Consider the following 12,607-nt stretch of genomic DNA (forward strand, 5'->3'; position numbering starts at 1 on the left):
CTAAACATGGATGTTGGTGGCATTTTTCTGGGTCAATCACCCCATTGCACTGTCAGCTGTACCAGTTTTAGTGCACCCTGAAGCCTAAGATCTAAAGAACAGGGCGTATTAACATGATGGAATTGTGGCTGCTGTTACCTCTGTACGGACTAAAATCTGTTTCTAAGAACTAGAGATGCCAACAGGCATTTGAAAGACGCAGGATAAAATGTTTTACGGTGGATTAGTAGAGAAAAGTTCTATAAATCTGGCTCCTCTGGGTAGCTGATTGTATTGTGTAAGCTCAGGAAATGGGTTAATTCGGTGATCGGGTGCTTTGCGTGAACCCAGAAAATTGGGTTAATTGAGTAAACTTGGTTAAGTTATCCATGGAGAAGTATAATGTGTGAACAGCACAGCTCAGTTAAGAGTTTTACATACAAGAGCTATGACCCCACACTGGCACCACTCAGGGTCCTTTGGAGGGTAGGATGAACATGGTTAGGTTGTAGAGATAAGCCATAAAGGTGGGTTTAAAGGGGGGGTAGACGATCCCAAGTAACATCGCCTTCAAGCTGTTCATGATGATTTGCATAACCAGAAAAAAGAGGCTAGAATTTTGTCCAAAGTTTGCCAAGGGCTGCCTGTGTGCTGGGGAAAAAAAGCCATTGGTTGATGACAATTGCTCTACCAGCAGGAGTAGACAAAACTAGTTTGAACCACATCAGGGTTGGCCAGACCTGATCTTTGCTGAAAATTATCATTCAGCCTTCCCTTGAGGGCTTTAGCATTTTATGTTGTGCTCCTCGAACAGAGGATGTAACACTTCAAACGGAGGAAGAATTAACGTCTGCTGGCTGTCATGACCCAGAGGAAGGTTGACCTAAGTGTAGCTTGAAAATTCAGATAATACTTTCTCCATGCAACGCTCCGTTCCTCTTTCTTTTTGTGGGGTTTCCACCAGGAAGAGCTTCCTGGTGGACTGTGTCCTTGCTGGTCTTCTACTAGACCATTCTTGGTGGAACTCAGCATCCGTGGTCTTGCCCTCCTAGAAGCTTCACTCAGATTCAGTGCTAACAGTGACTCAGGAATACAGACCTTCAAGCCGGCTAAGATGGGTTTGCAAATGAAAGAGGGTTCTCAGTTCATTTCATGTCTTACCACCAGATCCAGCCTGGTTAGACAACTTAGATTCTGCCAGTGTTGTTTTCTTCAAGGTGACGGTGTCGGGCATTACTTCCAGTGGTAGTCGAGATCTGTTTCTTCCCTCAAAGGTCCAGCATTTAGCTTGTTCGTGGCATTTCTTAAGATGATGTTGCACTTTCCCCTCCCCTCCATTTCTAACAAAATATTCTTGGGGAACCTAATTAATTTGATGCTGCAGGAGATTTGGGTCAAACTCGGGAAGTATTTCCTTACACAAAGCATAATAAAACCGATGAGATTCGCTGCTGTAAAGTCCAACTAGTGTCTTACGTGTGTATTTAAAGCAGGAGGTGAGCAAGATGGCCATAGAGGATTCCCAGATCCCATTTTTTAATGGCTTCCAGAGTATCCCAGATGTCATACAATGCCACTGTAATTTTCTGCCTATTTTTAACAGGCAAATAAAAGAAGTGCATTAAATAGTCTTAACGCACCTACAGGTAGTCCTTGATTTAGGAACTTCCATTGCCAAGCGAGGTGGTCGTTAAGTGAGTCACACCTGATTTTACAAGCTCTTTGCCATGGTCATTACGTGAATCACGTAGTTGTTAAGTGAATCCGGTTTCCCCCATTGACTTCACTTGTCGGAAGCCGGCTGGGAAGGTCGCAAATGATGATCACATGACCCAGGGATATTGCGACCATCATAAATACATGCCAGTTGCCAAAGGTCTGAATTTTGATCACCTGACTGCAGGGATGCTGCGGCAGTCGTAAGTGCAAGGACCGGTCTTAAGTCACTTTTTTCAGTACTGTCATAACTTTGAACGAATGCTAAAAAATGGTCATAAGTTGAGGACTACCTGTACAGTATTTTTGTTTTTTTAATACTCCCCCCCCATACTTTGGCCACATAATGAGAAGTCAGGACACCCTGGAGAAGATGCTGATGCTGGGGAGAGTGGAAGGCAAAAGGAAGAGGGGCCGACCAAGGGCAAGATGGATGGATGATATTCTAGAGGTGACGGACTCGTCCCTGGGGGAGCTGGGGGTGTTGACGACCGACAGGAAGCTCTGGCGTGGGCTGGTCCATGAAGTCACGAAGAGTCGGAAGCGACTAAACAAATCAACAACAACAACAACAAACCCATGCCAAAAAAAAACCAAGAGGGAAGGCTGATAACAATTGCAACCCCAATGAATTTGGAAACACAACCCCCAGGTTCTAGGATACGAAGTACTGTACTGGAAATCAACCTTCTGGCCCTGCTTGTAAAGCATCAGTTGCAATCTGTTTGCTGGCCGAACTGAATCTTCGTGGTCTGAGCCCGATGCAGGTATGCCCTCTCTCCGTTGAAACACCTTGCAGATTGGGCTTTACAGATGTTTCTGCCTCCCCCCCAACTTCTAGTCCCCAGCTGCCGTTTCTTTGATTCCTACAATGCTTTTCTCTTTCAAGAGCAAGTCCCCTGTGAATATTCCTTTACAGAGAGAGAGAGAGCGCGCAACAACATAGAATTCTCCAGGGACTTAATTAAGCATCTTGGTGACATTTATGAATGAAGCCTCGGAGGGAGGGAAGATTGGCATGCTGAAGCCTCAGGCAAAACTGTGTTGAGCTCTGTTGCTGTTGATTTAAGAGATCATTATATTTGAACTTCTGCCTGGTGGGAGGGAGATTAATTGGGTCCCAGGTAGCTGGTGTCAGATCCTAGCTGCTTTGGCTGATCGGCAGATGGAGCAGCTGGTTCCGCCCTGATCTGTTCCCAGCTGCGGTAAGTGAACAAGGATGCCGGAAAGCCTTCCTGTGTCTGGGGGAACGTGAGAGAATTGGCTGGTGGCACCTGGGAGAAGGCATCTTCTGCTGGAAGGAGGGCCTTTCCACACTGATTCCACTTGGCACTGGGGAGAAGGCTCCCCTTGTCGTCGTCTTGTGGTCAAAAGCATACGAAGGACGGCAGTTTCAGACCCTTCGTGGAAGAAAAGCGAGGTGGTGTGGGGTGCCGCCTGTTCTGAATCAGGCCAAACTCTGCATCGCACATTCCGGAAAGCAGTTGGCCTCCTGCCTGATGGGCATCCAAGGCCAGCCTCGTTTGGTGGGTGAAGCAGGGCTTCGCCTGATGGTTCCCCGTGCCAAGTTATGCCAGGCCCCATCTATTTTGTCAGGCCACACCCATGCCCAAGCTCCTCCCTGACTTTACAGGAGCGATTGGCACAGAAGCCCCCCCCTTCTCTCTCTCGTACAGGATTCTGGGCTGCCAGGCTTGGAGAGACCCCTGCCCAGGACTTCAGAGGGCAGGGGGGCACCCTTGCGGGTCAGAGAAGGCAACAGCAGACATAATAGGTCAGTGAAAAGGAATTCCATCTGTCCAAAACACCCACTGCCAAATTCTAAGGCTCTGGTGCTGATCATTCCACACATTTTTTTCTACTCCTTTAGGGAAAGGCTGTAGCTCAGCAACGGAGCCTCTGTTTGTGTGCAGAAGGTCCCACATTTAGCGCCTAGCCTTGGAGAGAGATCCAGAAAAGTCCTCAGTCTCTCCCAGTGTCACCAATAGTCTACCCTTTGATCAACCATTTGGCGTGGCTGAAGAATTCGACTGTCCTCCAGTGCAACGTGAGTCAGCACCACGAGGACCAGAATCTTTTTTTATTTCTAAAGCAAAGGGCTACAGTTCAGTAGCAGGCTGCCAACTTTGGATGTAAAAGGTCTCCAATTCCATCCTTGTTTGGGAAGACAAACATTTCTAGAATTTGATGTAAGCCTGTTTGCTTTGACCGGATGGACACGCGACACCCCGCTCTTGTGGCTTGCAAAGTGGGGTTCAGCACAGCGATGTACTAAAGGAACCCATCGCTGTGGCTTATTCCACAGATGTATTTGAAGAAGCCACCGCTTGGCGTGGCACGAGAACCCAATAAGCCGAGGAAGTTGGTTGGCTAAGGCGCCCTCCTGTGTTCTTTTCCACATCCAAGGATTGAAAGTTTGCTCCTGGAGATCAGTTCTCCCCTTCATCACGGCCTGTTAGAATCACACCTGGCAAACAGGAATGTTTGCTTTGCTCAGCCAAGGCCATGCCTGGCGTCGGCTTCAGCTGCCGCCGCTGTTTTGATGCACCAGGGCAGATGGGGCTGTCACATGCTGGCGTCCACTCACATCTGCATCGCTTTGTAGGATGAAAAACGGGGAAAAATAAACAGCCTCTCCTTGTTGCAGCCAAATGAAAAAGGACACAGCACTACAAATCACAGGCCTCTGGCTTACAGCAGCTGCTGGGAGACACTCAATTGCCAGCCCCCCCCCCCCCAAAACATAGCTATCCTGCCTGCAGTGGCAGAAGGATGTTTAACAGAGCAGCTTCAAGGCTGTCTCCTGCATTAACAACCCAACATTGAGCATAAGTCTTTCCAAAGTCAATTCTGGGCTCTGACCCCAGCCCTTTCCTTAATTCGTAAGTTCACTCCTATGGGGAAGTCTAAGTTCCCCTTTTTGAGAAGGGTTGGGGATGGGACGTACCCTCAGATCCTGTTGATGATTGCTGACCAGGTTTAAGCAAGTTAGCAAGTATTGCTAGCAGAGACGTGATTGCATCATTTGTTTGCAAAATAGAAACCATTCCGCTCTACGCATCCCGCTTGTGATAAAGATTAGTGTTTTGCTAGTAACACTTATCAATACACGGGCAATGTTTTCCTTGTGTGTTTCCTTCCTGTTTTGCAGACATTACAGAACAGTGACTCCATTTGCTGAAAGACCTGTGGTTACCTGCTTTTTTTCCCTCCATCTGGTCCAATCCAGCATTGATATTTGCCTGACCCTTTCTGAACTGTGCCTGTGTTTGCTTTTCCACATAAACTAAGAGTTACCTGGAAATGCTCACCCTTCTGAGCCCTTCTGAGCCCCCCCGCCCCCGTGCTACAACATGTTCATTTTGGTTCATGTCAAGCAAACACATTTCTCAAGCAAAGCAAATAAACTAGACCACGTGGGGAGAGATTGTCAGATCCATCTAGTGGGAACCAGAGAAAATAAATAAATAGTTAAATGCCTGGAAAGATGGGAAAACTTGGGTTCCAACCGTAATCTGTTAACCTCTCCACACTGGATTCACTCCTTCTGCTAAATCGTGACTTGGTTTGGGTAGACGTCACGTTGCAGGATACAGGAACCCAACTTGGTGCTTCGTAAAATGTAGCAAATAGTTTGGCTTAGCTGTGATGTTAAATGAAGTAGTACCAAATGTGAATTCTTTCTCTTATGCTAAGAATGGCTTGAAGGAATGACTTTTTGTATTTAAAAACAAAATAAAAAGCTTATTCCGGAATAGAGCTCTGCCCGAGTTTATAATCCCTCTTGTGTGGAGTCAAACTCATCCACAGTCCCAGGATCTGGAAGCTTGGTGTAACCTTTTATGCCTGGATTCAGGTATCAGTCATAACAGCCTTTCTCAACTTTTTGACCCTGGAGGAACCCTTGAAATATTTTTCAGGCCTTGGGGAGCCCCTGCACATTCAGGTTCCAATATAGGCCGGAAGTTATAAAATTACTGTATCTGTTTCATGGGTAGGCTTGTAGATATGCATTAACAGTGTTCTTAAACTGAAAATAAAGAATGAAGCTTACCTCTTTAACGGGAAGTTCCCTGAATCTGTAATAATTTTTAAAATAAATCGTGATTTCCCAGGGAACCCCTAGGACCTCTCGTGGAACTTGAGGGTGCCACGGAGCCCTGGTGGAGAAACCCTGAGCTATAATACGGTTTGCTTGGCCTAGTCTTAGCATGGTGGTTTGTAATCACCCAGTGGGTGACCAGCCCGTTGGTTGCACCCTCAGCCATGGGCTTCAGCAGACCGTGGCTGACTGCAGAGTGTGAAACTGGCTGGATAATTTTCAGCCAAGCCACCATATGATCTCAGAATGCCCCACAAGGAACAACCCTCCAGATGCATTCACAAGCCAGTCTTCTGAGCAGTGGCTCTTTCTAGGAGGCTGAACGCTGGGAGAAAAGTGGCTCGTAAAATGAAAACGAGGAGCATTGGCTTGGAAGCTGGCAGGAACGTTTCCTGAAAGGTGGCATCGAGGAGGGAGGCGGCCGAAAAGAACAACTGCTTTAGTGTTTTGGAGCTCAGCGGCTGGCACTGCTTTTCTCCTGCTGCTCTTCGTGGCCTACATTTCACAGCAATGTGTGCAGAGTTCAGACTGTCTCCGGTTACCACTGACACTTCCTTCCTAATCCCGGCCTCTTTTAAAGCCAGCCAGAGGTGTGAGAATGGCACTCTCTCTCTGGGTACAACTCCACAACATGTTAATGCTTCGGGCTGCGCCACCAGAGAAAAACCAGGCCGTCTTTTCTCCCCACAGGATTTTGAAACACAGCAGGGTCCTGTTTCTAAACACGGTGTTCTGAAGAGCCAGTGTCCTTGCCAGCTAGCCAGGGGGTGATAATTCGAACCGAGGATCAGCTTGGAACATCAAGTGCGTCGCCTCTGTAACCAAGCAGGGAAAAGAGGCTGAGCCACGGCAGATGGCATGGGGGGTTAGAAACAGCCAAAGTGGGGGGGGGGGACCCATCCAACCCCGTGCCCAGTGGTACCCACAGGGCACCCATCGCTTTGCAGCCTGGAGCACTTCACGTGCACTGGGCTGCTGAGTATCTTAGTCTCTTAACAAGTCTTGCCTTTTTTCCTCCTCCCACGTGAAAAAAACAGACTTACAACCAGTCCTCACACCATTGCAGCATCCCCACCGTCATGTGATCACGATTTGGGTGCATGGCAACCGGTTCGCATTTATGACTGTCGCAGCATCACATGGTCATGTGATCACCATTTTCGACCTTCCTGGCCGATTTCTGGAAAGCAAAATCAACGGAGAACTGCGTGATTCACTTAATGACCACTGCAAAAAAGGTCATAAAATTGGGTTGGATTTGCTTAATGACCGCTTCTCTTAGCAACCAAAATTTTGGCCTCAGTTGTGGTCGTTAAGCAAGGACTACCTTTATTCATCCAACTCTCTCACTGTTCAGTTTCCTTGGCTGGGCCATTACCTGGTTGGCTTGGTTTCAGCTTGCCATATTGCATGCACCCAGCCTTTGTGGCATGTAAACCATGATTTATGCCTTAGTGTGCTGTGCACCCCACCCAAAAGTGCTTTAATAGTCAAACCTGGCTAAGCGGGGTGGATGAACTTGGCCACTAGTTCAGATCTCATGGCCCATGTCAGCAGGTCTTCTGCCTTGCTAAAAACAGGCATTTCCACAGCTGGCGATTCTGAGATAGTCAGCCCATGCTGTTGTTTCACCCTGTTCCTATTCTGAGCACTAACTTGGAAACGAAGCACCCGTTGCGTTATCTATAAGCACTGTGTACTGCTCAAGGACAATGTGGGATGTTTCCCTCTAGCAGATCAACAGCCAATATTTATCAACACCGCCCGCTTTGACTTCTGAAGCTCGCCTCCGGTAAGGGAGCCGGGGCAGGAAATGTGGGCGGAGATGAGGCTCCCTCTGGCCCTGCTGGGATGGCCAGATCAGAGCACGGTGCTCCAAACGACGCGAAACAGAATTACATGTGCTGTTGCGCTGAAGTGAACATCAAAGCTCTTTGACACAGTGGGTTCCCACCTGTTGCCCTGACCGGCAGGCTCTCCCTGGCTCTTCCCCAAGGCCTTGCCTTTGGCCTTTGGCTGGTCAAAAGCAATGAGTCACTCCCCACAAATGCACACATGGGGGGGGGGGCAAGGGGGAGCCGCTCTTGAGCCAAGGAGGCACCATTGGCTGACTCAGCAAGCCTTGGCAGGAAAAGAACGCGGTGCTTCCCAGGGCCCAGAATAGTCACTGCCCCAGCAGGGAAGTTTTTAAAAAGAGCAGAACATTGAGACACATGCAAAGGTTGCGCACCTTAATTGCTCTGGGGGGAAGCAAACTTAGAGGTAAACGCCTCTCGCAACAGATAGACAGGGAAGTTCACTGCAGTGGGGATGGCTCTGATCGGCAACCGGTGCAGCAGCTCTAAAATGGCTCCTTCCTGTGTAAAAATGAGCAACTTCACAACAACAAAGTCGTAATTGTGGTGGGCAGATCAGTTCCCCTGGGGAGATTCTTGGGCATGGAAGGGATTGTTAGAAAAGGCAGCGGTTTGGCCACACTGCCTCTTCCTTGGCCATTTATTTAGAGGTCATCATTTAGCAACCACAATTGGAACCAGCAACTTGGTCATTAAGTGAAGCATCATAAAGTGAAACCACGATGGTGCCTTTGATCTTCCTTCAGCTTTCCCTTGCTTTGCAGACCTGCAAAGGTCGTAAATGCGAGGATGGGTCACACAGTGACTTTTTCATCCTTGTGGTAACTGCGGACAGTCACTAAGTGAGGCAGTCGCTAAACGAGGGCTACCTGTATTAATTATGGTGGGCAGATCAGTTCCCCTGGGAGATTCTCAGGCATGGAAGGGATGTTTAGAAAAGGCACCAGTTTGGCCTTCTACAAATACAGCCACTTTCCCTTTTCCTCGGCCATTTATTTATTTAAAACAGTTCTGTGGCCACCCAACTCTGCCAAGGTAGTTTTGGCCAGCTGTCAAGAAGATGCAGCCAACCCTAGCAAAAAGAATACAAAACCACAATACTGACATCAACAATGAAGCCACACACCAACGAAATGGCTTATCCAAACAGCAGCAACACCCATTTTGAGAGCCTTTGAATCGGAACAGGGCTCTGACACAGCTGGTTAATTTAGATTCCGGATACAGCGGGCTTAAAGGATTCACTGTGCAGGATTTGATAACTGTCTGGAGGGCAAAGCTGCTCATTTTGGATGCTTGGAAATGTGGCTGGGGGTATTTTGCAATCTAAACTCAGTGTTTCTCAACCTTGGGCACTTGAAGATGGGCGGACTTCAACTCCCAGAATTCCGCAGCCACCCATGCTGGCTGGGGAATTCTGGGAGTTGAAGTCCACCCATCTTCAAGTTGCCCAGTATGGTGGTGTCCAAACTGGTGTCCTCGTTTGGCCTTCTTGACGCTTAAGATTAAGAAGATGTTCCACCCTTTTCCACTCTTCCGCTTGGCAGGTGTTAATGAGGGGGCCTCATCCTGTTTACTTCTCTCAGGGAAGGAAATTAAAAAGCCTCGGGCTATTGATCACTACCCAGGTGACATTACCAGGCCTTGCAGATTGAGTGGGTTAGGGGTGAGTTTAATGGGTTGGCTAAGGAGAAAAGAATTGCACTAATTTCATAGGGCAGTTAAAAAACAGAAATCAAACAGCAGCGCTGGGGACGATCAGCTGGCTCCCAGCGTGCCGCTCCGGTGTTGCCTGCCTTTTGAAAAGTTTCACTGCTGATTTCACTGGCAAAACACAAACTCCTCCCTTTCTGAGATGCTTCCAGACGTATTGCCAGACTTCGGCTCCGTGGGTATTTGTAAGGGGACAAAAGTGGGTAAAGAAGGTGTGGGTAAACCCCAGGAGAGGGAGAGAAAACGATCTGGATTCTGGAACCTTGTCAAATTCTATACAGGTAGTCCTTGCTTAACGACCACAATTGGGACCAGCATTTTGGTTGCTAAGCGAGGGGTCATTAAGTGAATCAGACTAGTTTTTATGACTTTCTTGTGACAGTCGTTAAACAAATCACTGTGGACATTAAGTGAACCATGTGGTCGTTAAGCAAATCACACGGTTCCCCGTTGATTTTGCTTGCCAGAAGCCAGCTGGGAAGGTCAAAAACGGTGATCACAGGACCACGGGACGCTATGACAGTCATAAATGCGAACTGGTTGCCAAGCGCCCAGATCATAATCACGTGACCGCAGGTATGCTGCAACAGTTCTAAGTGTGGGAACCGGCCATAGGTTGTTTTTTTCAGCACCATCGTAAGTCCAAACTGTCATTAAACAAATGGTTGTTAAGCGAGGACTACCCGTATGCAGAACAGGGCAATTGCACAATAAATTTACCAACCACTATTACTGTTTGTGCTATATGAATCCTCCATATCCAGAGGCAGTCTACCTCTGAATTCCAGTTCAGAGGAATGCCAAAAAAATTAGAAAATGCCCACGAGAGGAAGCTGTTCTCTTCACCCGGCTGGTTGCCCACTATGTGAGGCATGGCTGCCGGCTCCTTTGCATGGTCCCTGTTGTCCCCACCCAACCCAGAACCCCCCGTGAGGTTAAGGGGACTGGTGAGGCTGGTTGTCCTTCCATTACGGGGCATCATAGTGCTTGTGTCAAAAGCCCAAGGGGGGCTTCAGTGCAGGTGTGCCTGTTTTCCTCTGCTGTGTTGGCAACTTCAAAGAAATAACTCAAGTTTCGGAAGATGCCATGGAGTCCTCAGCTCATAGCAACTGGATCCGGGCAAACGTCAGCATTTGGCAAGGGTGCCTTTGTGCATGACTGTGTGTAGGAGGAATTTTTACAAGTAATGCTTCCTCTCCCACCCCAGTCTTCCTCTGCTTCAGCAGCAGCAGCAGCAGCAGGCTACAGAGGTACTTTATAAAGATTTGGAGGCGTGAAAGACGGGGAGAATGCAAGGAGGTTCAGGAAGTCACACTCTGTACACCTGACCAAGAATTAGAGTTCAGGTGTTGAAAATGGGGGTGTCTTGACTTTGTGCTGGATGCATTTGCTACCCCTGTTCATTTGATTTGAAGTCCCCTGGAGGCCAAAGTGGAGATGCTTTGATGAGCCAACTGCCCCCTTTGTGGACAGGAGATGGGAGAAGATCCTTCCTCTCCAGATAGTCTTATTAAAAGGGGAATTGGCTGGGAGGCCATGTTCTTGCCAGAAATGTGTAGATACAGGCTCCAACCAGCAACATAATAATAGTCTTCGATGGCTTCTTGGTATGCTAAATACCTGAGTATATACAATTTCATTGATGATTGTTAAGTGTTCACTCATACAGGCATAAAGAGGGATGAATAATCTAGCAGCTCAGACCTTCTGTCATCAGAGTCTCTCTGACCTTATGTCTCTCACTCATAAGAGACACCACAGACTTCCCAAGGAGACTGAAATCCATTGGTGATCCCAACACCATTTCAGCCTCCATGGACTTCAAACCGTCAGGAATAGCACCACAGATGTCAGCACAGCACGCCTTGACACTAGACCGGGTGACTATGTGCTCACCCATAATTACTTCACCTTTGGCAAAAGCATACCTGCAGATCAGTGGCACAGCCGTGGGCACACCCATGGCTCCACAATATGCCAACTTCTTCATGGCTGACATGGAACAACACCTTCTCAACTCTTAACCCCCAAAAGGCTTCTTGACTTGGGATCCCTGGACGACATTTTCACCATCCCCACCCACTGAAATGAATCTCTCATCGACTTCCACCAGGGTCTTGACAATGGCCACCACGGCATCAGCTTCAGCCTGAACAGGTCCACTTCCTTGATGCCATGCTAAAACTGCACAAAGGGTGCAGAAACACCCATGTTATGCAGGAAACCTACAGATCACCATGCATATTTTGTGTGGCCACTTCCATCCATAACCAACCAACTCCACCATCCGTAGCCAGGTTTTACACTATGACTGTATCTGTTCAAAGATGCAACCCACCCTGTTTTCCCCTCCCCTCACTCCCCCCTCCCCCCATGTCTCATCCCAGTTTAAATCCTACATCAGTTAAGCCATTCCATGCATCTCTGGGAGGGTTGTTCCATGTCTCCAGCTAGTGGGCAACTTTTTAATGGGAAATGTTGAGGTTTAGGCCATCTCATTCTGGACAAAGAGAATAGTAAGAAGAAACATTTTGTCTGGTTACGGTTATCCCCTATTCATCTTCCATCAAACAGGTCATTCATTGATTGATGGTCTACAAAACTGGTTTGACCACTAGCACAAGGACCTCAAAAGAGCCCCAGGGCTGGATCAGGCCAAGGGCCCATCTAATCTGAATTCTTGTGTTGCGCAATAGCCAAACAAGCGCCACGGAGAAAACCACTGGCATGAACGTGGAGGGATTAATGGTTGCTAAAGGCTCCCCAGCCTCTGATATTTAAGCTTTGCTGCCTGCAATCCAGGAAGCTGTAATCAGCTATCAAAGCAAGTCATCAATGATAGTTTTGTTCTCCCTGGATTTGTGTAGTTCTCTTCAAAACTGTTGAAATTGTTGGTTGGGATGGCACCAAATTATTTAATTTAGGTAATGGTAAAGGTTTCCCTTGACATGAAGTCCAGTCGTGTCCGACTCTAGGGGGCAGTGCTCATCTCCATTTCAAAGCCGAAGAGCCGGCGTTTGTCCGTAGACACTTCCTCCGTGGTCATGTGGCCGGCATGACTACACGGAACGCCGTTACCTTCCCACCGAAGCGGTACCTATTAATCAACTCATATTTGCATGTTTTTGAACTGCTAGGTTGGCAGGAGCTGGGACTAGCAACGGGAGCTCACCCCGTCACGCGGATTCAAACCACCAACCTTCCGATCGGTGAGCTCAGCAGCTCAGCAGTTTAACCCGCG

The 12,607-nt window shown here is 48.0% G+C and overlaps 1 protein-coding gene across 2 annotated transcripts in view; it reads left to right on the top strand.

The window, feature by feature from the left end:
• Positions 1 to 1,076, top strand: part of PEMT (phosphatidylethanolamine N-methyltransferase) — a 50,919-nt gene extending 49,843 nt beyond the window's left edge. The window contains exon 7 of one of the 2 annotated variants that reach the window (XM_063315137.1): positions 944 to 1,075. In XM_063315137.1, the coding sequence (XP_063171207.1) occupies positions 944 to 1,031 (88 nt within the window). In that variant the 3' untranslated portion in view covers positions 1,032 to 1,075. Of the gene's footprint in view, positions 1 to 943 lie in introns of both variants that reach the window. The other variant, XM_063315135.1, reaches the window with a different exon arrangement.
• Positions 1,077 to 12,607: the final 11,531 nt, after the last annotated feature.

Source organism: Candoia aspera, chromosome 14, assembly GCF_035149785.1.
Source record: "Candoia aspera isolate rCanAsp1 chromosome 14, rCanAsp1.hap2, whole genome shotgun sequence".
Taxonomy (NCBI): Eukaryota; Metazoa; Chordata; class Lepidosauria; order Squamata; family Boidae; genus Candoia; species Candoia aspera.